Source organism: Hyposmocoma kahamanoa, unplaced genomic scaffold (genome assembly GCF_003589595.1).
Source record: "Hyposmocoma kahamanoa isolate Upper Pololo Valley unplaced genomic scaffold, ASM358959v1 279, whole genome shotgun sequence".
Taxonomy (NCBI): domain Eukaryota; kingdom Metazoa; phylum Arthropoda; class Insecta; order Lepidoptera; family Cosmopterigidae; genus Hyposmocoma; species Hyposmocoma kahamanoa.
Genome location: NW_020653776.1, coordinates 337,326 through 362,815, shown reverse-complemented (window position 1 = coordinate 362,815; position 25,490 = coordinate 337,326). Strand labels below are relative to the sequence as shown.

Below are 25,490 nucleotides of genomic sequence, written 5' to 3'. Positions count from 1 at the left end.
TGGTTTTTGTATTAGACCCGTCGTCCATTTACTTGTAAGTCAATGGTGGCATCGCTCTTAGATGCGAAAAAATTGTTTCATTTCCAATTAAAAGTTTTTCAGGTTCAATGATTGTGATATGTTGGTCCAGAGCGTCCAGCTTGGATTATGTTATTAACAGTATCTACATGATGTAAACCGCTAAGAGCCTAGAATAAAAAATATGCTAAAGTTAAAGAACAAAAACAATTTTTCAGAACTAAGGGCGAGCATAAATGAGACTTCCATGTAATATGGATGTATAACGACTAAACAAATGGCGGAACTTAAATTTTCCAAAAATTTAAATTAAAAAAATATTCTTCCAGAATTTTAACTTTTTATGACAGTGTTTCTCTATTTAGATATTACATTAATTATATTAATTAGGTGGTAGTTCCGCAATAAAGCGTTATTCTATGGCTCAATTTACATTGCTGCGGAATGATATAGAAGTGGAAATTTTGTTATCAATGCATAGTGAACTTTGTTTTTATTAATTGTGTAACCTTAGAATAATAACGCATAGAAACCTAGTTCGCACACGCTAAGTGAGGCAAATTGAAGCGCGCCCAAACTACACGAGCGGGCGGGCCTTCAAGCTCAAGGTCAACTTGCACCGCGAACAGCTCAAGAATTTTAGCTAAACATGACGAAATGTGCGGTAAATGAGTGCAAAAATACGCCAGACAAACATAAAATAGATACTAACATCACATTCCACAAGGAAGTAACGCGTTTCAACTTGTATTTTTATATAAATATTCACTAAAACCGAAAATTAACCTACTACTAAAACTAGCCTACATGAATTTGATTTTTGCCTCACTTGTGACAGTTCGTTTGATATGAAACTATCATTCTATGCGTTATTATTCTAAGTGTGTAACGTACAAACTAGACACATGCTGAAAAACAGGTCACGCATCTTCCGGAGAATTCCCGCAGCTAACATAGCTGTAAGCCACACGTCGCCGACAAGTGCAATTCGTATATTAGAAGTTTTTTCTTTTATAAAATCAAGTGACGAACTCTTTCTACTGCCACTAAAGTAAGTATTAAGTGTTTTGGGTCATGTGGCCTGAACTAAATAAATAAATTTAAAAAAAAAATTCATTAATTACGTAATTTGTACGTTACATAATTGACATAGAGATCATTACTCCGCGGCAGTGTAATTGAGTATATATGTATATCGTCATAATTTGACTTACATTCCATCTACTTATATTCTACTGCTTTGTGTAATTTAATTATACGATAGTATTTTTTTCTTCTATGTGTGCCAAGTTAGTGAATAAACGTTCATCGTGATAAATTGAGATCTCATTTAATTTTATTATTTTATAAGTGCGCATTTGACCTCCATCTCACTTGATGGAAAGCGATGATGAGGGCGACGATGTAGCATGTACACCTAAACAGTCCCTATTCACTCTCGCCTTGAAAAAGTCCAAGTTATAACGTCCGGTGAACAAATCTGCAGCAAATTCCACTCCTTTGCCGTTCGCCTTATAAATGTCGAAGCGAACGAAATGCATCGTGCGAATCTTTGGAATATCCACAACATAGGTGAACCCAACCTGTCTTTTCCACGATGATGGAATGGGGAATGGTTAAATTATGCAATTCCATCACACACTCTCTGTGATATATCCCGTAGAGCACCGATAAGCAGGCAACTTTACGGCGGTGTTCAAGGTTCTTTAGCTTCACCTCTACTAAATCCAACTCACTTAGAAGCCTTTTGGCACGCTTTGCTAGTAAATCCAGGCCAGTTGGTATTTAGCAGAACCATCCCATGATGTACAAATACAATTTTATCATTACAGATATACGTCCAAATCGACACTGTTACAATTCATAATTAATTAATTGCTAAATACATTAATTAAAATACATATACACTTATAATACATATTAAAAAAATTAAAAACAGCCACTATAAGGAACAAATTACCTATTTCTTACATACAATGTCTATGGCAACGTCTGCGAATTTCGACATCGAACAATAAAATATGTCAATTTCTTTCGAAATGTCACTCAACATGCGCAAAACTGTGGTAAGCGGTGGATGTTTCAGTACGTTTGTCCTGCACGGGGCGCGGGCGCAATGCAATAGTTTGCTGTCGGCGCACTCGCGTCATTGGCACTTATAGGACTCCGTGGAATATTTTCTTCAAATTTGAATGGGACTACTATTGAAGTAGGTACCCTCTTTACAAATGTTCGAAAATCACGTAATATAGACACAAAAAAAATACAATCGAATTCTCAATCCCTTTTTTTGAAGTCGAAGTCTTATATAAATTGCATCGATTCTAAACCTAATTACTTATTACTTTGGAGGACGTTATCTGTACACATGACTTGGTATATGCCAGTAAAGTTTCGGAATTCCTTAAACACCTGGAGATATTCCTTTGAAGCCGGGGCATCTTGAAGCGCGGTCAAGGCATTGCAAATCTTTTTGAACATGAATGCATTTCGGAAGTTTTCCATTTGCGATGAATTTTCATTTGCAAAACAAGACTTCACTAGACATTGCTGCTCAGTATTTAGCTTTTGATTCCGGTATTGTAACGGTGACCATTTCTCGGTGCAAACGTGACAATTGCACAATATTTGATTGCTACAAAACAGAGCTATGGGTCTAAAATTAAGACTGTCTTTCCAATAATATCTCTCGAAGTAGTGGCCTCTGAAAAAATTAATCAAATTATACGTGTATCTACGAAGCGAAATTGCCTTAGGCTCAGCTCACACTGGCGCACAGTCCAAGCGTCGCGTAGCATCCCGTTTTTCAACTACAAACTACAACGCATGGTGACCCACGTCGTCGCGCGACGACAGTCGCATTAGCGCGGCCGAATCTCATCTCAGAAAACCGCTCGATTTTAAACAATGGATGGGAATCCATATTTGCATAACACTTTGTGCTTAATAATGGAAAATAGAGATGAATATGCTATAGGCGAAAAACATGAAGCGTCACGACGCTTCGTCCCTGCGCCAGAATGAGTTGAGCCTTAAGATTTGCTCGATATTTTGACGATCGTCGCGTGTGTTCGAACAAAACGAGTAACTGTGTAAAGCAACGGACTACCGACATTGTACTTTTTGACGATCAACATACGAGATTAGATAAAATCGAGTAAATGACGTGTAAGAAGCAGACAAACGATTTAGTATTTCTTTGTAGATTGACAAGGGTCGATCGTCCAAAAATCGAGCAAATCGTTAGGCACCTTTACCTAAAATCGTACGTACTTATAAGAAATCGTCAGTTCATCACCATTTTTGATAGGCTTGATTGCTATTAATGCAACTCGGTTGTTCAACCCCAATACCAGAAGGTTGGCATCGCAACAATGCTTCAGTTTGCCACTGAATGAGAACCACCCGAAATTGACCATTGTGTGTCCTAGTATCCCCGTCTCTGGATCCATTGTAGGATTCATAATCTCAACTTTTCTATAAAAAAGACACAAATTAACCATCACTCGTGCAAACGCTTGTATAGCTTTATCTCTTTCCTCTTGTCTCTCGGGAAAAAATGATGGCACTTGCAACAAATAGTATATAACTATAGCAGTTAATAAACTAGCATCACACAGTTGGCCATATAGAAAATAAATGTCATTGTCAAAGCATAGCAGGGAAAATTTTTTCTTCACGTCATATATTTCATCTACTGAACTCTTTTTCATCCTTTCAGGTCCCATATTTGTGGAGGCTTCTATAAATTCTTGCCACGATAAGCATTTTTTACGCATTTTAATAGCTGCTTTAATTTTCATTTTACACGAAGCTCCACCCTGAGTAAATTTGATACAGTGCATGATTTGGCATTCAATGTCATGGAACTCATTGTTGCAGCGTACCTTGCAAGTTTCGCTACAGAACATCACTTCGCAACATTTGTCGCAGGGTATCAAATTTAGATCAAACTTGTGACAATAGAAACAGGCTAAATATTTGTGAGCAAGTTCTAATTCACATACGTATGCCGTCTCCAATGCAACTACAGTTCCCACTTCTATATTTCTTGCTGCAACGGCCTTTACCTTATCTGTTTCTTTGACCACACCAACGTCATGGCTGACACATGGAATTTGAGAGTTGCGTTTCACATCAAAATTAAAGAATGTCCCTCCGAACGTACCCCTTTTCACTATAGGCCTCTTATCATCTCTCGAAATGTTCTCACGGCATTCTCTCCTACGCTGTGCTAGTCTATCGGCAAGGGATTGATCAGTGCACCCCATGTTGAAGCAAGTGTCTATGTCATTAAGACAGGCTTTGTATGCTTTAATTGTATAAAGAAGTGCCGATCTGTTGCTGTAACCCAATTTTAATGCTGTTGAATTTTCTGGTGCAAATAAAATAGCATTATTGTACCATATTAGAGCTTCACGATAGTTGTGTTTTTGATACTTTTCGTTGCCTTCTTTGCGATATAAAGTAGACTTAGTTTCACACTTTGTCACCTTGCTGAATTCAGGCATCTGCCCTGTTTCAGTAAGAACACCCAGAGCTGCGAGGACGGCTTCAGAGTAGTCATCTTGTAGTAATGATTCATATATTTGGTCCATACAGCCATGTTTTATTAAATAGTCAAATATTTTGTTAATCATTTTATATGTAGTCGTTAATATTAATCAGGAATATGTTACCTATGTTATCATTATCACCTGAAATGATGATAAGAAACGATTAACTTCAAAAACGTATGTCTTACATTAAGATATCTAATAAGAAAGTATGCTACTTGCTATCCTGACGAACAATATATATATAGACCGTTTTTCATCTTTTTTTTTTTTTTTTTTATGTTAATTAGTAGGCAAACGAGCAGACAAGCCACTTGATGGGAGGTGGTCATTGTCGCCCATGGACACGAGCAATACCAGAGGCATCACCCATGCGTTGCCGACTCCGGAGAACCTTGTTTACACGTCTTTTGAAGAACTCCATGTTATAGCGCAAGGGGAACACTTCAGGAGGAAGGCCATCATCATCATCTCATTTAAATTCTGCCGGTAATGCCTGATACGATCTTTCTAGACCTGACCAATGCTCGGGTATTGCGAAGTTCAGTGGTCGGAAAAAGGTATTCCACATGTATAGATACAATATATAGATATAGCTGCGAGGAGAGATATAGAATTGTAGTACTTCGCAATTCCGGCGAAGTTTGTACCTTCTTCAGAATGTTTGTTCTCAAAAGCAGGCAATACAATATCAGAACGAGAAATAGACGGTTACCAAATAGATTTTTGTTTTTAAGCGATTATCATAGGTCGGAAAAAGGTGTTCCACATATACACACATACCACTAAAATGGTTTTAATGGTGCCATCTAAAAAATGCAGTAGATAACTGACGTTTTACCAAACCAGACAATAAAAAAAGTAACGAGAAAGGTCACCGAATGGTCCGCTCATCCCTAGCTTTAGATACAGCACCGCGTCCCGTATGCGACGGAACGGCATCAAGGCTGTCAATTATCTACTGCATTTTTTTACATGGCACCATTAGAATTACTTTAAAATCCAACTTCGACTTTCTAGGTCAATAGTTTGTTCTACGGTGCAGTAAAACATATCCGGAAATCCGGAATTCTAAATAGTTATTAAGGTCAGGATGGGTAAGGGTAAGTGTAGCTGACCTTGACCTTTATTGAATGATTTGAATTTACCTTTTCATTTAAGTGCCATTTGATGATGTAATTAAAAGTACTACTGATTCACACTTCTACATAGCGCTGTAAGGTACTTTTGTAGCTATCGTCATTTTGAAACCTGTCACTTTTTTAATACGAGTGTCAATTCACATGTGGCGTTTCAATGTACATACCCAAATTTTTTGATTTCGACGAGAGCGGGTATTTTGTATAGCCAAGTTCTTTTTTTAGTTGTTAAACTTAATATATTACTATTTCACTTGGATTGTTAAAAATTAGGGAGGCTCCTTTCGTGCACCCCATAAACCTCCTTCTTAGAAGGGGACTGCAAGAAACAATAGATTGCTTCATGATTGTCAGATCATATGTCGTGGTCCGAGCGGAAAGTATCACACGTCAATTAATAATCTCAGTACAGAGTACTAAAAAAACCGTTCTTAAAACTCATTTATCTCCAAGTCTGCCACCATTAGAGGTGAAATATTTTCTTCAAATTTAAATGGGACCACCAAGGAGGTACCCACTTTCCAACAAAAAAAGAATCATCAAAAATGTTATCGCGTAACATACATACAAAAATAACATACAGTCGAATTGAGAACCTCCTCCTTTGAAGTTATGATGAAAAATTTGTTTTATTTTTAAATAATTACTTACCGGTCAAGTCTGAATTTAAATCGATACCAAGAACTGAAACGTACTGAAAGCACACGTCCTTAGGACACACTACGATAAATAAAGTACCTATCTCTTTATATTTTCATTTACAGATATGTTTATCTATGTGTACAAATGAAAGAAAATATACGAAATCCCTGACCATAAACAACACAGATTATTTTTCTTTCCGGTAATGAAGCAGCTATATTATAATGATGACGCATTTACACTGCCGGCATTCAGCAGACTACTTCGCCTGCATAAACAATTACATAATATAAATATAGGAGAAACATTCTTTTATTCCTATGCAACAGATAAGTTTTCATATTATTTTCGGAATTAAATCTAGATAGACAAGGTAAATAGAAATGTTATTGGACAATAACAAATGATGGATGAAAGCGGGAAGAGGCATATAAGATTGGAACGATCAAATCTGGTGCAATTTATAAAGATGTGATTCAAATATCTAACTTCACCGCACTCATACAAATTGTCAACAATTACTTCTGCCTCGTGCAATCTTTGCTTTTTCTTTAACGAAAAAAAAGAACAGCAACATAAAAGTAACAACATGAAGAATATCAGATAATTTAACGTGACACAAATATATCTCATTATTAAATTGTATTTGTTAAATTTTATATGCTAATATTTATACCAACGATGTTCTCTATTATTATTATATTGCACTCCATTTTACCAAAATCTTCCACATGAAACTAAATACTGTCGTAACTCAAATATGATGGAATTGAGAAAACATGATTTGAAAATGTAAAAAAATTAGTGAATCTTATTGCGATTAACAGGATTTTTTTAAATACGTAACAATTAGTTACCTATCCACTTATAACGAAAATATACATTTATCGGTACCATTCAGTAATTTTTTGAACTTTCAAATCGTGTTTTCTTAATTCCAACATTTTTGCGTTACGACAATATTTGGGTACATGTGCGATCTGTTTTATAGTTTCTTGACTTATGAGAAATTTATTCCTTTTAATAAAGTAAAAAACTGGGTATATCTTATCAATGGCTCCAACGCTAGCCCCTGAAACTTTGAGGATGGAGGAAAAACCATCATCATCAAACTTGAGAGTTATACTCTTGTCGGTGGGAGTGCCGTACCCAAGATCGAAATTCATTTGGTCGATTAACGTGAGGTCGAATGAATGTTAGATTATTCTGTTACTGATCGAATAAACGAATGACCAATCAAGTTTAATCGAAAGAACTTTGTAGTTTTATGTTATTGATCGAAAACATTATTTGTCGATGCACGTTTGGTCGAAAGAATGACAGCTCTTCCTTTTGGCGATCGAATTAATCATTTATCGATTAACGTTATGTCAAAAGAACAGTAAGTATTGTAGTGCGAAACTACGGACCCCTATCATCTTCATCTCCCTCATTATACGTTTTCTAGGAAACGCCCTTGCTTTTCCTGATTCCGGAAAGAGTTCCAAGTAATATTTAGTATAATATGAATGTCTAAATTACTTAAATTTCTTTCTTTCTTTAGTTGTCCTCCGCTCCAGATGAGAAAGAAAAAATGTTGACCTAGGCTTATTTATAAGGAGTATTCAGCCGCTCCAAAGTCGAAGCTAAGAGCAGTGGAGCTCGAAGCAATGAGAGGCCTAAGAGCGGAAGGGCACTCCCTTTTCCTTTATTTGGTCTGTGTAGCTGTACCTAGATCGACCTCTTCCCCTCTTCCCTTAGATTTTTCCTTATAAAATGGACTTAAAGAAGTTGTCGTGTCGTATTCAATGTCCAATCATTTTCCTACGTCTATTCTCTACAGTACTCAGGATCGTTCTCTTCTCGTTTACCGTTCTCAATACTTCTTCATTGATTTTCTTTTCCATCCAACTTATGGCCTTCATTCCCCTCCAGCACCACATTTCAAAAGTTTCTAATCTTTAAATAAGTAAGTGTCCATTTTCCATCCTCGAAGGTGTCCACAAAGAGATTTTAAGCACTACGTTTAGGTGTCCGTTGTTTCACATCTATAAAGTGCAATACGCCAAATTTATTTTTTTTCCAACCTCTAAGCTCCAAATGCACGCCCTAATTAGATTGGAAGAAAACCAAGAAAAAAATATCTTTGCGAAAGTGTCAAATCCGTGAAAAATTGAAAAAAAAATCCAAGATATACGACAGATCAATGCCAGATATAAAAACCAGACGTTGGCGCATAAAGCGTTGGCGACGTTCGCCATTTACTATTTTTACAAACTTGACCCTGGCGAAATCCTAAAAAGGGCAGCGCCAATAAGCAAAAAAGAAGATTATGCAGTGGAAAAAGCAGCACCAATTTATAAATAACGTACTAAAGTACCTGTGAAGTTCGTGGCCAAGTGGATAAAATCGCTACGTTATTCGCATTTTTTTAATCGTATATTTTAAATAATTTTATAAGCTAATATCTTCAAAAATTATCATCAAAGGATCTAATCTCCAATGCCTGAGCCAAAGAGACGAGAAACTATTACACCAACGCCTTCATCTTCTCACCCTGACCGTTATGTTCCAAATGCACTAAAGTTTGCGTTTGGCGGTGCAGCTGGGTACCTACACTCAATATCTAAATATCTGAGCTATCAAATTTAACAAATTAAGAATGTTTTCATACATTGATAAAATTATTGGATGTTGCAGGCATGCCAGTGCTGGCAGCTGGCAGGGCGTTGTGTCTGCGTAAACACTTTTTTAAACCAGCCCAATGCTGGCACGCATACGTGCTGAAAACCTACCCGAAAGCTGCGCACCGGCTTTCTTAGACAGGTTTAAGCTGCTAACAGATGGATTCCATATCTGCAGTTAATACGTACAGTCGTGATCAATTGCACGCAACTTCTTTAGTCGAAGTTTATGGATGTGAGTTTGTTGGCAAATTTCTTTCGTAAAAAGTACAGTCAGCCATTGGAATCATAAATATTCCGAATACAGATGATATGTTACAGTTAACACTCTGTACTTCCATTACAATATCAACAAGTACTCAGAGCTCCTAGCTAGGCGCGTTAACGGCAACAGTGGATGTCGTCTGGCTTTCAGTTGATTTTCACATCGTTATATATATCGATTTTGCGCATGCACTCCATCTGGTAACAATTATCACTAAGGTTCATTAGCTGGGACCAATTATACGGTAACCTCACGTTAGGTTGATGTAGGACTTGTTTGGTTCCCATAAGGCAGTGGTCTCCTTCTGTGAAGCGGTGATGCTTCAGAAGGAGGTCGCCGAGCGTGATCGGGAGAGGGCCGATCCCGCTCGGCGGCGGCGTACCTTCGCGGCTGCGGACGATCGGAGCGGGGGCTTCGTTCGCCAGTAAGTTAGGCAGCCGCGAGGAGGACGACGGGGCGGTGTGGCCCGCTTCGTCGTGAGGAGAGGACGTAGCTTCTCCTAGGTGCTGGGGGGGTTCCGGTGCGCAAAGTCGATCCCGGTTCTTTCCCACTACAGCACCCGAGAAGGCCACTGTGGGTTTTAGCCGGTAGAAGTCCGCTGCCCCCGCGGCGGAGAGGTACCCTAGAAGGATTTCACCACAAAACAAAGACTTGTTTGGTAGTTTTTTGTGGCAGAAGAAGTTAATCTCTTACTACGTTGCTCTCGCGTTGTGGTATGTGAAAAATGATAGAGCTGGGGATGCTTCGATGGTTTGGTCATGTAGAAAGAATGAAAGTCAGTAGATTAACAACACGAATTTATAGAGCAAATGTGGATGGAGGTGTGAGGAGACTTAGACCTCGGCGTACATATCTCAATCAGATTGAGGACGTTCTTAAAAAAGCCCGGCCAAGAATAAACGAGCATGTATGAAGAGACTGACGGGAGTGGAGGAGGCGAAAGCGTTTGTGAGGAGCGTATCATGTGGAAGTCCATCGTCACTGCCTATCCCGTTGGAAGACAGGCGTGAAGATAGTAGTAGTAGAGCTCCGTGTGAAAGAGTTAGTCCAGGGAACTACTGCCAGTACCACTTTAACTATTTCTGCCGCCAAGCAGTAATGTGAGCATTACTGCGTTCCGGTGTTGAAGGGTAAGGGTGCTAGTGAAATTACAGGCACTTGAGACTTATCAACTTATGTTTCAGAGTACCGGGCGCAGTGGCAGTGCCACTCGGATATTTGCGAATTAAAGCTCTGTGTGGCACTGCAACTGTTATGGACATCTGTTGTTTTTCAGCGCTCTTTTAATGTTTTGTATTGTGGACATTTCGTTAACTGAATCGAATAGGTATAACTTTATCATAAATACGAATAAGATGTATAGCAATCGAGAAAATGTAGGAACTTGATATGAACAAGACATTTGGCATAATTTTGTTTATGTTCCTGCTGAGATATTTATGCTTTTTCTAACCCAACTTAAAAGTTTGGTTTCTAAACACGCGCTTCATGCTCATTCCCATGGTCCACAGACTTCCTCTTCCAGTTAACATTATAATTAATTCATTTATTTGTTAATTTGATTGCTCAGAAAATTTAACGCTGGATGCTGTCGAAAATCACAACTTTTTATGGTAAAATAACCGCGAGATTACGGAATGTTTTAATGGGGTTTAAAAGTAATAACAACGTTAGCAACACAGACACATATCTGTCGTGGTTAGCAAGTTCTAAAGTTTAAGAAAGCAAAATTTGTGATTTACACAACATTACTATATGGGTGGCTGAAGAGTTAAATTGTTCGAGTAAATTTTGAATTTATTTTAGCATGATGGCAACATGCATAGTTCAACCCCTGGATTTAATAAAAACTCGAATGCAGCTGGCTGGCATGGGAAAGTCCTCAGTTGCAGTGACTTCGGAAATCGTGGCCATGGAAGGTTTTATGGCTTTGTACAACGGTCTTTCCGCCGGCCTCCTGAGACAAGCCACTTACGGGACCACGCGTCTTGGCGTGTTTAATTATCTTTTTGACTCATATAAAGAGCAAGTATCAATGTCGTTTACTTCCTCTGCCTTGTAATAGTTCTTATTTAATTATTTATTTAATAATATATTGCACAGGACACAAAATTCGTCGCCTAAATGTGAAAACCTCGTACCTCCATTTTTGGACGAGATCCCTTTTTTACCTCACTTTTTACTCAAGAGAAACGAAACAAGTTTTATTAATAAGGTTTTTTATTTAACAATATATTTTAGAAGAAATCAAGGCGTGGCACCAGGCTTCGTGCAAAAAACGATGCTGGGTACAGTGTCGGGTGGAATTGGTGCCTTTATCGGTACTCCAACAGAAGTTGTCCTTATTAGAATGACAGCTGACGGTAGACTTCCTGAGAGACAGAGAAGAAATTATAGCAGCGTTTTTGAAGCACTCAGCAGGTAAGGCCTGTGTGTTATATACAGAAATATTCGTATTGACTGTTTTTTACATCGGCAATATTTATATCAGCAAAACTGACTACACGAATCCAAAGGTCCTTAGGATCAGTAGAGGTCCTTGTGAAAGAGTTCGTCCAGAGAACTGCTGACCCTTACCTATTTCTACCACCAACCAGTCTTGTGAGCAGACGCAGAGCAGAGTGACGGCAGAGTGCTGGTGAAATTACGGGCATATGGGACTTGTCAACTTATGTCTCAGGGTGGCGGGTGCAGGGTTACTGCCCAACCGATCTTTGTGATTTAAAGCACTGATTGGTGGCACTGAGTGGATGCAACTGTTATGGACAGGTGGGCGACTTGTTCGTTCCGTCACTTGGTCTCATGTAAAAAAAAGGTAATTTATTTAGTTTCTGCTAGGGATTGCTTTGGCTGGAAATTCTCACCATTATAAACTCGTACATAAAGGAAAAGTAGCTTGTTGATGGTTCTAGAATAGTGAAAGAAGAAGGTGTGTTAAAGCTGTGGCGAGGCGCTGCGCCGACTGTCTTCCGCGCAATGGTCGTCAATGCCGCGCAACTCAGCACTTATACCCAGGTACAACAATTACATAGGGATTTTAAAATATTATCTTAAAGCCGAAAATCGAGTGAGTTTACTTTGGTATGCTATAAAGTGGAGTCCTTTGAGATGTGGCTGTACAGACATATGCTTGGCATATCGTGGGTACAAAAGGTCACCAATGTTGAGGTTCTTCGTCGAATGAAAAATAAGTTGGAAATACTAAGAATTGTAAAGGAAAGGAAGCTGCGGTATTTCGGCCACGTAATGAGGGGTAATAGATACCGGATTTTTCAACTAATAATGCAGGGAAAAATACAAGGAAAGCAGCAGTAGTAGTGGCAGAAGGAAAACATCGTGGTTGAAGAATCTGAGACACTGGTTCCATCTTAGCACAAGTTCCCTGTTTCATGCGGCAGATTTTTAAAAATGAGAATAGCCATGATGGCCGCTAACCTTCGTAGAGAAATGGCGCACTAAGAAAACGCTATAAAGGGTAGTCAGGACGTCTCACGACAGGGGCGTTGGGATTTCGCGGCTGCGGGCGATCGGAGCTCCGTTGGCCAGTAAGTTTGGCAGCCGCGAGGTCGTGAGACGGGGGAGGGCGAGGACGTAGCTCCTCTCAGGTGCTGTGGAGTTCTGGTGCGCAATGTAGATCACGGATCCCTCCTACTAGAGCATAACCTCTCCGCTACCCCCGCGACGGAGAGGTATCCTCTAAGGATTTCCCCACGTACATTCTTACTAAATCTATCTACATGAAAAAGCTTTATATTTTCTTTGGTAATTGTAATAAAATACTATTTAATGATTTTATGCCATTTATTAATAAAAGAATCAATCTGCATGAAAACAATCCATCTCCCTAGCTTAATCGTTCTGGAATTTTATCAAAGTTACTGTACTTACTTTGAAAACAACCTGAGCTACTTTTTCGGCGTACAGTTTCTGGAAGTTTGTAAATACTCCAGCGTAATTTTTGTTCGTGTTACGACTCGAACATCCGCAATGAATATCAGCATTGATGAATGCGGATACTGATGCGGATATTTTAATGCATGTAGATTATCCGCGGATGCGGATCCGTATGCTGATATTTGCAACAGCCTTGGTTTAGTCATCTAGAAAGAATGAACTAGACGCGTGTCGATCGTGATCGATCGAATCAAAATGATTCGGACAGCACCTGTGACCCGATAACCTGGTTTACTAGCTTCTAAATAACCCGATCAGTTTAGAGTTTCATGGGTCATGCGCGCAATATTCGGCTTTATCACTATAATTTTAGAGATTATTCAACAATTGACATTAGTGAAGTCCCCACTCACGACACGTTTCGCCTTCTGACTCTTCGTTTTTGTCGAACGTTGTGTTCGATAGAGCATTCGAACCAAAATGTCGGGTTAACGGACCAATGACTCTATCAATCATTCATCCTAATTGTTCCGTGGTGTAGTGTCCTTCATGGTAATTTTGTGAGTTTAATCTGTTTTTCGGTATGTTGTGTTTATTTATGAGTGCGAGCTAATATTAAAATATTAATGAATAATAAATGACTAATTTTGAATGCTCATAAGTTTTTGTTTTGTAGGTGTTACGTTTCCTAGAAAGAAATTTTAGTGTCCTAAATGTGGTTTATCAATGATGCATTTTACTTTGTATACATTAACCCATTAGCAGGAAATAATAAAAGCTAATTGTATGATTTGACATTTTTAAACGCCTCATGGGACTATCGTGAGCGACGGGTGATCCGCTAAAAGGTCGAACATATCATCAAATCATTTGACACATTACGCATGGGTCATGATCGACCCGGGTTATCAAAGATGATCGACCGATACAGGTCTAGAGAATGAACCTTGGTAGATTGACGGATAATTTATAGAGCAAATGTGGACGACATCTCAATCAGGTTGGGGGTGCCCTTAAAGGTTCGGATTAAAAGTACCGAGAATAAACGGGAATGTATAAAGAGACTGACGGGAATGAAGGAGGTGAAAGAGATTTGTCAGGGCATAGCAGATGGAGATCCATGGTCTCTGCCTACCCGCTGGGAGACAGGCGTGATAGAGTGTAAATTCAAGCACGTCATACACGACATTGACGTATTATTAGACAGTTACCTTCGTCGATGTAATTGATTTCTTATTTTAGGCACGCGAGATGATGCTTGTGTCCATTTCGGATGGCATCCTGTTACACTTCAGTGCTTCCATGGTCGCCGGCCTCGTTACCGCCATCGCCTCTTTGCCTGTTGATATTGCAAAGACTAAGTGAGTAATAATGTACATCAGAGGCAAAAATATTTAAGTAAGGTTATTTTTTAGCAGCAATGGAGCTCCTTGAAAGTGTTCGTCCAGGGAAGTAAGTATTTACTTGTTTCTGCCGCCAATCAGTAATATGAGCCTTATACTGAGTTCCGGATTTTGAAGGGTGCTAGTGAAATTACAGGCACATGCGACTTGTCAACTTGTGTCTAAGGTTGCGTAAAAATCTGGCGAATGAGCCTGTATATTGAAGGCACCATCCACGCCTTGCATGAGATGTGGGTGATCACATCTTATAATGCGGTCTCCGACATCAGTAAAGCCTCCGCGACTGGCTCATACGGACAGAAAACTGTTAAAAAAAGCTATGTGTTTGTAAAAATTGTGTGTTTCGCTTGGCAACAAAGTTGTTTTACGTCTCGTGACTTGAAACCCTCGCTACGCTTAGGATTCTATTTATGAACAACTGGCTTGCCTCGTGGTTCAATCTACAGCCCTTGCATAACAATAGTTATTTGTGTGAAATAATGTAAAACATGGTTGCCGCTACAGTTCCAGTACATTGCCAGTGAAAAGTGGTAGGCGTTTTTTTTTTCAAAAGTAATAAATGAAGCAAAAAACAAAAATAACGTAATGCGAGCATTACTGCGTTGCGGTTTTGAAGGGTAAGGATGCTGGCGAAATTACAAGCACATGGGACTTATCAACTTATGTTTCAGGGTGACGGTGGCAGTGCCCCTCAGATCTTTGTGATTTACAGCACTCAGTGGTACTGCAACTGTTATGGACAGGCATGGTACTTATCACGTGGTGGGCGACTTGTTCGTCCCGTCACTTGATCTCATAAAAAAAACGGACGTGGCTGGGCGGCCTCGGGCCGACATGCGTGGCGCCGTATTTTTGAAGTTACCGACCAGCGACTGATCCCACGGGCCTATCCGTTATGATATAAGTCACGGGAGTACTGTCGTAAGTTCTTTTTTTTTGCAGAATCCAAAACGCAGCAAAAGGCCAAAGCCAAATGTCGGTGATAACCAACTTGATACAAAACGAGGGAGTTTTGTCCCTTTGGAAAGGTTTTTTACCATATTACGCTCGCTTAGGCCCGCACACTGTGCTTACATTTATATTCCTCGAGCAAATGAATGCTGCATACTTTAGGTCTGAATAATTATGGATTTATGGATATTACAAAATGGCGAATTTAGTCATAGGACTGAGAGAGGTTAGTATTTTGAGAGTCGTAGGAGTACCTACTACAAAATGTTCAATCAAAGTCCCAAAAGTCCATTCAAGTAACAAAACAAGTATCTAGGTCATAGTTTCCCAAAGTGGTGTGCCCCAGTGGGCACTGAAGTCCTAGGGATGCGGTAGGGGCCTCGGAAGCAATTGGAGGGCGTTGATGCTGTCCTGGGGATGCTACCGCGTATGCAAAAATAAACCTGAATATAAACTACACTACGTAATATGTAGGTATTTTTTCCAAGTCATTTTTTGTGTTAAGTTAGTATAAAAATTCGTGTTTCATTATTTTTTGTGGCGGGTGTTGAAATTTTTTTATCTCGCGTAAGTGGGCGGGAGGCAAAAACTTTGAGAACCTATGATCTAGGTGGACACAGCGATTGCCTTTCAAGCAGGGTTCGAATTCGAAATGATAATTTATAATCTTGATAAATATATCATCATAATTATGCTATGTTTTGTTTTTTAGATAGGTACTACGACACTGAGTCGTGTGTAAAATGATTGTCTTGCATTGCATACTTGTACATGAAGCGTTAAACCACAGACATATATCTGTCTGTGCGTTTAACGGTGTTTTATATATTATTGCGTATTATTTTATAGTATAATGCCATGTATTCAGTTCCACGTGGAACAATTGTAATCCAAAAGTTCCATACATTGAACTTGTGAGAATAAATGTAATGTTTTTATTATTATTTTAATAACACTCAACATTTTGTGCATTATTTTACTATTTATTGCCATTAGTTCCATACACAGAGAGATTCCTAAAGCCGTACTTACATCATAGTTATTTTTACCATTTCGCAAATGCGATTTGGACTGTGGCCAAAAAATTCAATTTGGTTAAAAATAATTATTTACGAAAAATTGTTAACCTTTGCTACCGGAAAATAAATTAAAGAAGGTTTTCATTTTTTTGTCGTTCATTGTAAAACTGAATTGTGTCCTTGTAATTAAATTTTGAAATAATGAGGTTTTAGCAAATGAATGTGTAGTAATTTTAGTTCCCTTAGTAACTAGTAATGCCATCTATGGGATGTTAGTGCAATTATTGGAGTTGCTTCACTTTTATAATGAAAAATATGACTAAATGCATTGACTTACAATTATATGGACGTCGGGTCCGCGCTAAAAAGTGTCCGCACTTGGAAGGCGCTAAAATCGTATACAGAGCGCGACACTCCGCTTTAGTCTTCATTTGTTCTACTGACAGCGCGATACTGCCAGTATTATATATTAGTCTATGGATACTGCGATGACATTACAATTTAAATTTCGAATAGGTTGACTTGGGACATTTTTTTCGTGGTTTTTGTATTAGACCCGTCGTCCATTTATTTGTAAGTCAATGACTAAATGTGATACTTTTAAGCAAAACACATGCGTTTTAAAATATGAACTTACACCACTTTTATAATGATCGACACAATTTAAACTAAATTATAATTATTGTAATGCATATATGATCAAAGTTCGTACAAATTACACTAATCTTATCGGATAGGTACATTGCCAGATTTATTTATCTGCACACAGTCTGTCTATCCCCAAATAATCTGTGCTTCTATTCTTGCAATGTCCCTCAGCAATCATCGGATTTCCGAATGCACACGAATATTATACCTATATTATACATACCCATTAATTATTAGATTTAGAATCTATAATAATTTGAATTTTGAACAACGTACTTTATTGTTGTTTTAGTTTCCGTGTGAACTTTAGGGAGCTGTGAAACTATTTCCCTATTTTTATTAAGTGTGCTTCTTTTATATAAAAGTAAATATATTTCCGTTTATTAATCATTTTAATTCAGTCCTTATCTGAAAGCACTTCTTCATCTGACATAGCTGTGTTAGTATGTTTGCCATCGATCAAATAATCACGCCGTAAATTATCTGACATGTCTGTGACGTTAGCGGGTTTCCTCCCATTGTATCATCATCATCGTTCAGCCATACGCCGCCCACTGCTGTACTAAAGGCAAAGGGCAACTGTACATACGATTCCATTAGTAAATAATTTTAGGTTTAACTAGGTATTCCCTGTCATAGTTACAGGGAAATGGTCAGGGCAAAAGACATCGTGCACTATACATAAGTATAGTACTTATATAAATCAACGATGCAATGGCATTCCAGGCGGATTGCTCCGGCAGCCGAAGCCTCGCTGATGTCTGTACATTTCCATTTAAGGATACCACAGACCATTGTGGTCTGAGATGGATACCTATAAGTAATTTGAAGAATTATTTTACGTTTTCAAATACATTCATATGAAAGTTAAAATCCGTTTCTTTCCCCCATATTTTCAGAGCGAACAACAATATGTAGAATACTCGTTATTTAGTTTAGAACTTGTTACCATAAACAGAACATTTCTAATAAAATGCAAACATAAATTCAATCTTACGAAACCGACAGCATGACTTAAAAGGAACTTAAATATTCCTTAAGAGGATGACTTGAGTGCGTAAGCAATTTGCACAGAAGTGAACATACTTTGTCTTTGTGCGTGCAAGAAAAATTCTATCATTTATCGTAAGAGCTATTGCGGAAAATGTCACTCGATTATTAAGAAATGATAAAACAGTGTTACACAGCATTAGGCTGCCTTTTCACCAGAGATGTGCGACGTAGCGAGGCGGTATGCGTGCGAGGAAAAAATCCACCAATAGGATTACTTCATTTTCTTAGCCTCGCTTAGCGCAGCTCCGGTGGAAAAAGGTTAGCGGAGCTAAGTATTTATATGTACATACAAAGTAGCGAGAGATGTTTGCAAGGAATATGTGGGCGAGGGATGCGGGCTAGGATGTGTCCAAAACGGTGTAGGACATTAGAGCTACTGAAAGTTAGAGGTGGGTGATAAATAACGTCACGATGAAAAAATCACGATGATCCGCCGTCAAACAGTATCACCGTGACTCGTTCCGAAGGAACGACGTCCCAAAGTCACATAGGTGTTCCTCCGTTCCAATAGCTATCCCCGTCACTTACATCACGACATACGTATTTGATACAATGCACGGTCTCCGTTCCGTGGTGACTGTGCGCGCCACTCGTAGTTCTTCAAATCGGGCCATTTCGGCGATGGTGAGTGAGTGAGATAGGATGACTTTCTTTGCTCACTCACAAGGGTCATAGGTGCTCATTACTACTAGAAAGGGCAGATGAAAAAAATCTGCAGCAGTTTTTACAAACCTATTTATTAACAAAGTAAAATATTTTTGTACATTTGTTTTATTATGGGAAGAGTTGATATTTTATATTTATGTATAATCTTTTACTTTGATACTCTAATGATACTCTAACTGATAATCTAATACTTTGTGTATTCTACTAGAAATATAATTACATTACACTTTATTGCTGTTTTTAACTATCCAAAGATTCGCATTAAATAAGTAACAAACAAAATTACATTAAATACAAAATCAACTTTTTGAATGGAATTGAAATTTATTACAAAGGGGAGTAAAAACTTAAATCATTCTATAAAAAAACGGCTTTAACTATTAGAAAGAAGCAGCTGGCTGAAACCGTATATCGTGATGTAAGTTATAGGAGTCTCAACGTCACGGAAGTAACAGTCGTGACAAAATCACGGTGATTTATCACGGCGTTAGAAATGTAACGCTATTCCCCATGTCTGCTGAAAGTGTGACGCTAAGTGACACTGATACATCGCCACCGCTCACCCCACCACACCGGTACGCCGCCCGCGCATAGCTGAAAAGAGTTCGTAACGCATCCTCGCACCGCGCCGCTGCAGATCCTCTCACCGCCTAGCTGCCTCGCACAGCTTTGTTGGGAAACATCGCACAGTTCCACATCGCCGCTACACATCCTCGCACATCTGTGGTGGAAAGGCAGTCTAAGGCTTAAATAAATACGATTCGTATTTCATAATTTGATATAAATAGTAGGAAGAATGCAAATCGCTCGATAATACAAACTGTTCACATCACTTGATTTCACAATTAGTCGCCTTTAAAAAATATTCCTATGGGTTAAAAAACATAGCTTTTGTATCAAAACTTAACTGCGCCAAAAACCTTATCTGCTAAGAATTATTGTATCCGAACGTAAACGTCATGGTTTGCGTTAAAGAACCGTCAATGTCAAAATGATAGAAGCCGAATGTCAACGTCAAATTGTACGTTAAATGTCCAGCTGTTGACTTGTGGTGTGTGGGTGTGGGCAGTGTTGGTCGTGCGGTTTCTTGCCGCATACGAAAGTTTTTGTAATTTCTAAATACTTTTTTAAATTAACTTATATAATTTTGTACAAGGTTTATTTGTAATCAGTGAAAACAATCTACAATGTCAACGCCACCTAAAGATCGGTACATTCCTAATGCATTAAAGTTTGCGTTCGGCGGTGGTGCTGGGTAAGACAGTTTCATTTATTTTAAGATTATAACCTTGTCCTTTACACGCTATCAATGCCAGTAACATGGTCAACTCGAATTACGCGGATTTTTGTAGCGTAACGTAGAAGTTTAAAAGATGGCATGTTTACAGAGTTATTTTCCGCCGTCTGTCGTGAAATAGTCATGTAACGACGGACCGTGTCTGAAGGACCTTGTCCTATTCATAAGAAGGCGCTAAACGGTGTGTCCAACTAAATATAATTAAATTTAACACGATCTTTCAATTTGAAATGAACGCCTTAATTATCACTCGCGGCCTTAATTGCTGACGACAATTTTTTGCCAATTTTTAATCTAATATTACGATTTTTAAACACAAGCTCTTTAATTTTATAATTATAGAGTAAATGACAAAAATCTGTTTTTAACTTCCACCAAAAAGCACTTTCATAAATTTAATAAAAATATAAGTAGGAAATGAAACTATTTTTCCGGATTTAAATCGCGTATATTTGTTTTTTCAAACAAACCATCGTTTCGAAACGTCGGTTTGTTTGAAAAAACAAATATACGCGATTTAAATCCGGAAAAATAGTTTCATTTCCTATGTGTAACAATCGCGAAAACCTAAGAACTCGAAAAATATAAGTTTTGTAAATTTGTTAGTACCATAGGTGCCTCAAACTCTATTGCAATTTTTTTAAAGGATTGGTATGTAACATGCATATAAAATATTTTACTGTGCCGCTGGAAGATTGCTGAGAATTATTTAAAGCACTGGTGTACCTTTTGAAATCATCAGCATCATGTTTAAATTTTTTTTGCTACTATTTAATTATGACCAATTCCACAAAATGAGGATATTTTAATAATTTTGGGAACTAAATTCGCAGAGAAATGCACATTTTTTAGCATAAGCTAATACAGTAAAAAAAATCATACAAAACTATTTTAAGCAGCATTTTATTATTTTACTTTATATTAATTTAAAAAAAAAGACTATGCTAAATAGTGCTTATTGATGTACATCTTATGTAATGTTACATATATTTCTTATGAGCAGTTTGAATAAAAATCTTTAAAGCATACATAATAATTTTTATTAGGCTTACATAAAAAGCTTACATTTTTTAATCAGTTATTATTACAATCAAATTTTTTGTGTAGATTTGAGAATATGTATTTAAATTACTCATTTATCAATACCGTAGATAACAGTGGTTGCCCCATATGTCATGGTAAAAACAAATTGTGCACCAAGAATTTCAAAAACCATGAAAATACACGTTATTAATAAACATAGAGTGGATAACACCTCCCACTAAAATTCCAAATGATTAAAATTACAGCCAATATTAAAACAAAATAGCATGTTTATTTACAACTGCTTCCATGGCCGAACGGTTACCACACTAGACTGCCACGCAGAGGTCTCAGATTCGATTCCTGGGCCGAGAGAAATATTTGTAAAATCTACATTTATTTCTCTCGTGAGTTTGGGTGTAATTTGTGGTTGTCTATGTGTGTGTCCATGGCACCCGCGACACAGGGTTTCCTAGTGTGGGGCTATGTTGAGTGTGTGCATTATTTATAATTACATAACTTACCTTCTAAAAACACTTACTTTAAGTGTTTGCTGATTACACATACAAATATAAAAGCAATAGTAATTCCGAAGTTTCTTCTTATTACTTCTTTGACATTTAGTTCAATACACTCAGTCTATTCCGATCTCAGCTGATCATACATCAGCTATTATTTACTGCTTTACTTTTGTAGATCTTGAAAAGTAATTTCTACTAATCTCCATGCATACATATATTTTATATCTGTATTAGTCAATAAATCATTAAAAAAAAATTAAAATTAGAACTAAATAGTATTACTTGATACAGCCTTGGCTTAAAACCCAATATTCTTTATTGTTATCGGCCAAGGTTGATTGTTACTCAAGTTGCGTAATGGGCAAGATGCTGTATTGTTGTTATGCATAAAAGTTATTTTTTATTTGTCAATCGCACACAACAACTTTCGAAATTACTTGGCTTACTACCTTAAAGTTGGTGATTATTGATAGCTCAAGGTTATGACAAAACTTCGTGCAAAGTAGGTGATGGTAATTGGGAGACTGGACCAATTTTTGTATAGAAGACTTTAGCATAACGAGGAAAATGCAATGTCTCAAAATCAGCCACATATGTTTACCGACTTTCAAAACTATGCGGCGAATTTTGTAGATAATCTCTACTTTTTTTAGTTTCAAATGATATAATTTTATACAAAATTTAAGAAAGCTAAATTTTTTAATAAAAACAGGATCCATTTTAATAAATATTTTTTATTTAAAATAAAAACGTTTTAAGGACAAGCAAAACTCACGTTTTAATTTTTGTAAAGGTAATTACGAATTATAATTAATAAATATTTAAGTTACATTAATTGGGCTCAAATTTTATCGCATGATAATATAAATGAGGATTTTTCTAAATTTTGTAACCTGCTTTATACCTCTCTCTAAAACCTCAAATGCGAGGTCTAGTTACCCTATCTAGTACAGACATGATTTAATCGAACTTAATACACGGAAGAAAGCAATACACAAAAAATGGTTACTTTTTCGCGATCCTCGATCGATCGAACGATCTCTGTAGAGAGAAGCCGCATGAAGGTAATGCAAGAGTAATGTTTCAGAGAATTCATTAAAAACACAATATAATATACGGAATTCTCCTAAATATTTTTGGACGTATGTGAAGTCGAAAGGAGGAGGCTCTAATTTTATCCTAAAGCTTTCACTTATGGTAATACTTACTTCCTCGGAGGTGCAACAAATGTGTAACGCGACGACTTTCTTAAGGACACTTTTGAATTGTTTGGCCATTGGAAGACAATCTGTTCTGAAATTCCTTCCCAAAGACCACACTCGAACATGGAACGATCATAGATACGCGGTGTGGTCAGGAATACAGAAGTACAGACTTGCTTAAGGAGCAGAGGGTACAAGCTATGTTTGGCTGAATTTTAAATAACAGAGACAACATTCTATCCCGTGACTTCCTCATTTCAAGACCGTTGAGAACACAAAGATCACAATAGTTGATCGAGTTATATGGATTGCCAAATGTAAGAGCAAATGTCGCACACGAGTCGGCAGCTCCGTTACTGATTACTATTGGGACTCGATTCCAGAGCCACAGTAATATCTTCACAGTGCCATTTGTATAGGGCTTCCTTTTTATCATGAGTGAGAATGGAATTTTCCCTTAATTTTAATAGAACTTGCAAGCAACTGTGGTAGAATACATTGTTTCCGAAATAATATAATTTCCCATGTGACAATTGAAATTTGGAGAGAGCATGACGTATCTATTATTTAAAATTTCGACATCCAAACAGCTGTTCCGACGTGGGTCATCACTGTAATATTTAGAATGATCGCTTTAACAGAGACCGTACAGTCAGTTAAGTCCACATCATGGAAATTTTTTTATCGGCGCCAAAGAATCTTCAGTAAAAAACGTCACATATCTTGGCATCATATATTTTTACATTTCTTCCAGTATGTTAGCAACATGCGTAGTGCAACCTCTAGATTTAATCAAGACTCGCATGCAGCTGGCTGGCAGAGGGAAGTCATCGTTTACTGTAGCTTCAGAAATCATCGCAAGAGAAGGCTTCTTTTCTGTGTACACCGGTCTCTCCGCCGGTCTCCTGCGACAGGCTACTTATACAACTACACGACTTGGAGTATATAACTACCTCTTTGACATGTACCGAGAGTAAGTATTGATTTTATTTTAATTTTATTAAAGTCGGATCAGTGAGCGCTACTAACATGCTTAATGGCACTTAGCATGTCAATAACGGTCTAATATTTACAGAAACAATAACAAATAAACTAACATTAAAATAATTAAGTATATTTCTATATTCTTAAAAAATGTTGCAGCAACTATAGTCCATTTGTTTAGGTCTTAACTAAATGTAAACAATATTACATTACAAATCGATAGGTATAAAAATGGGCATGCAAATTCATACGAAGCTAAGTATTTGCATTTTGTATTTGAAGGCCAGTAAAAATAATTTTATAAATGTATATTTCATTACAACAAACGGATTATAAAACAACTTTGCAAATTGGAGTAGTGGACACACGGTGACCTTTAGCATCGATGCAAACGCGCGATTGCATCTGCTAACAGTCGCCGCGTGTAACAGCTCTTAAGTGACGAGAAATCTAATGGTTAGTGGTTTGCATCTATATAAATTACTTAGTACCCTAACCACATAAGTCTAGCGATCGCATGCCGTAATTGTAATATAAAGTACTACTAAATAAATTAATACATTTCAGCGCTTCCAATTTCCAAAAAAAATAGCTATGACACGACAGCGCCGAAATTATGTGATGTTTCATCCAATGGGACTCGTTTCTGTATGCAATTATCAATAATATAATATAAAATACTATTGCATTAATAGCACAAGAACTCCTTGTGACAGAGTTCGACCAGGGTAGTACTTACCTATTTCTGCCGCCAAGCAGTAATTAATATGTTCCTGTTTCGAAGGGTAAGGGTGCTGGTGAAATTACAGGCACATGAGACTTGTCAACTTATGTCTCAATCTGAGGGTGACAGGCGCAAATTTAAAACGGCAACTGTTATGGACAGGCATGTGGCCTACCATCAGGCGCACGACTTGTTCGTCCCGTCACTTGATATTATAAAAAAAAATCCATTGCGGTATATTTGATCTTAAAACGGTCTTCCAGAAATTTATGACTTTGTAAAGTATACATAATATTGATGTCTTATGTTGTCATTTTGCCTCCGCAATCGTTGGATATAAATAAAGTTGAAATGTTTGTGGCCGGTAATATACAATAGATACTGTTTAATGATATTCTTATCTATTAGGAACATAAGTACGTTGCCCATAATAATCAAAACTAACTTCTTATTATGACTTATTATCGCACGAATATTTGAAATTATCTATATTATTAAGAGTTCATAAAAGTAATATTCTGCTAACATGATTGTAATCTCAACGAGGTCATCATATTCATAATAATAGACACAATATAGAAATATCCTTTGCTATAAAACAACATTATCCCCTTTATAGCGACTTGTTCCAACTTGTCAACTAAACCACTTAAGTGACTTATTTGTTTATTATCATTATTATCGTAATGTATAAAAAATTAGTATCGAATTAGGCCGTTTTGGCGTTGACACCGTATTATCTATGCTATTCTGTCAAGATAACTTGGTCGTGTTAAAGGGTTAGGGCGCTTTCCCACCATGTCGTCACGTTTTATTATCGTT

The 25,490-nt window shown here is 37.5% G+C and overlaps 3 protein-coding genes and 1 long non-coding RNA gene across 4 annotated transcripts in view; 2 read left to right on the top strand and 2 right to left on the bottom strand.

The window, feature by feature from the left end:
• Positions 1-1,937: 1,937 nt before the first annotated feature.
• Positions 1,938-4,568, bottom strand: LOC113229144. The gene is made up of 2 exons (XM_026462651.1): positions 3,292-4,568; positions 1,938-2,722 (listed from the first exon to the last, which is right to left on the bottom strand). The coding sequence occupies exons 1-2, from the start codon at positions 4,527-4,529 to the stop codon at positions 2,353-2,355; spliced, it is 1,608 nt and encodes a 535-aa protein (XP_026318436.1). The 5' UTR covers positions 4,530-4,568; the 3' UTR covers positions 1,938-2,352.
• Positions 4,569-8,811: 4,243 nt separating this feature from the next.
• On the top strand, positions 8,812-16,344 carry LOC113229134 (mitochondrial 2-oxoglutarate/malate carrier protein-like). Its single transcript, XM_026462640.1, has 6 exons — positions 8,812-8,943; positions 11,090-11,308; positions 11,525-11,704; positions 12,196-12,298; positions 14,420-14,538; positions 15,523-16,344. Exons 1-6 carry the CDS (start codon positions 8,837-8,839, stop codon positions 15,701-15,703), a joined length of 909 nt encoding a protein of 302 aa, XP_026318425.1. The 5' UTR covers positions 8,812-8,836; the 3' UTR covers positions 15,704-16,344.
• Positions 11,566-16,941, bottom strand: LOC113229135. The gene is made up of 3 exons (XR_003310383.1): positions 16,888-16,941; positions 14,389-14,516; positions 11,566-11,655 (listed from the first exon to the last, which is right to left on the bottom strand). It is a non-coding gene; the product is annotated as an uncharacterized LOC113229135 (long non-coding RNA).
• Positions 16,942-20,011: 3,070 nt separating this feature from the next.
• The window catches only part of LOC113229128 (mitochondrial 2-oxoglutarate/malate carrier protein-like), a 13,154-nt gene continuing 7,675 nt past the window's right edge, over positions 20,012-25,490 (top strand). The window contains exons 1-2 of the mRNA XM_026462622.1: positions 20,012-20,172; positions 23,715-23,933. Coding sequence (XP_026318407.1) covers positions 20,105-20,172; positions 23,715-23,933 — 287 coding nt within the window. The 5' untranslated portion in view covers positions 20,012-20,104. The remainder of the gene's footprint in view (positions 20,173-23,714; positions 23,934-25,490) is intronic.

Bases quoted from the DNA above. Each gene is read 5' to 3' on its own strand.
- LOC113229144 (XM_026462651.1), bottom strand. From the start codon at position 4,529: ATGCCTGAATTCAGCAAGGTGACAAAGTGTGAAACTAAGTCTACTTTA. The intron at 2,723-3,291 runs GTACGTACGATT...TAATTTTTTCAG, and splicing joins GAACTGACGATTTCTTATAA to AGGCCACTACTTCGAGAGAT.
- LOC113229134 (XM_026462640.1), top strand. From the start codon at position 8,837: ATGCCTGAGCCAAAGAGACGAGAAACTATTACACCAACGCCTTCATCT. The intron at 8,944-11,089 runs GTACCTACACTC...AATTTATTTTAG, and splicing joins GCGTTTGGCGGTGCAGCTGG to CATGATGGCAACATGCATAG. The intron at 11,705-12,195 runs GTAAGGCCTGTG...TGATGGTTCTAG, and splicing joins GTTTTTGAAGCACTCAGCAG to AATAGTGAAAGAAGAAGGTG.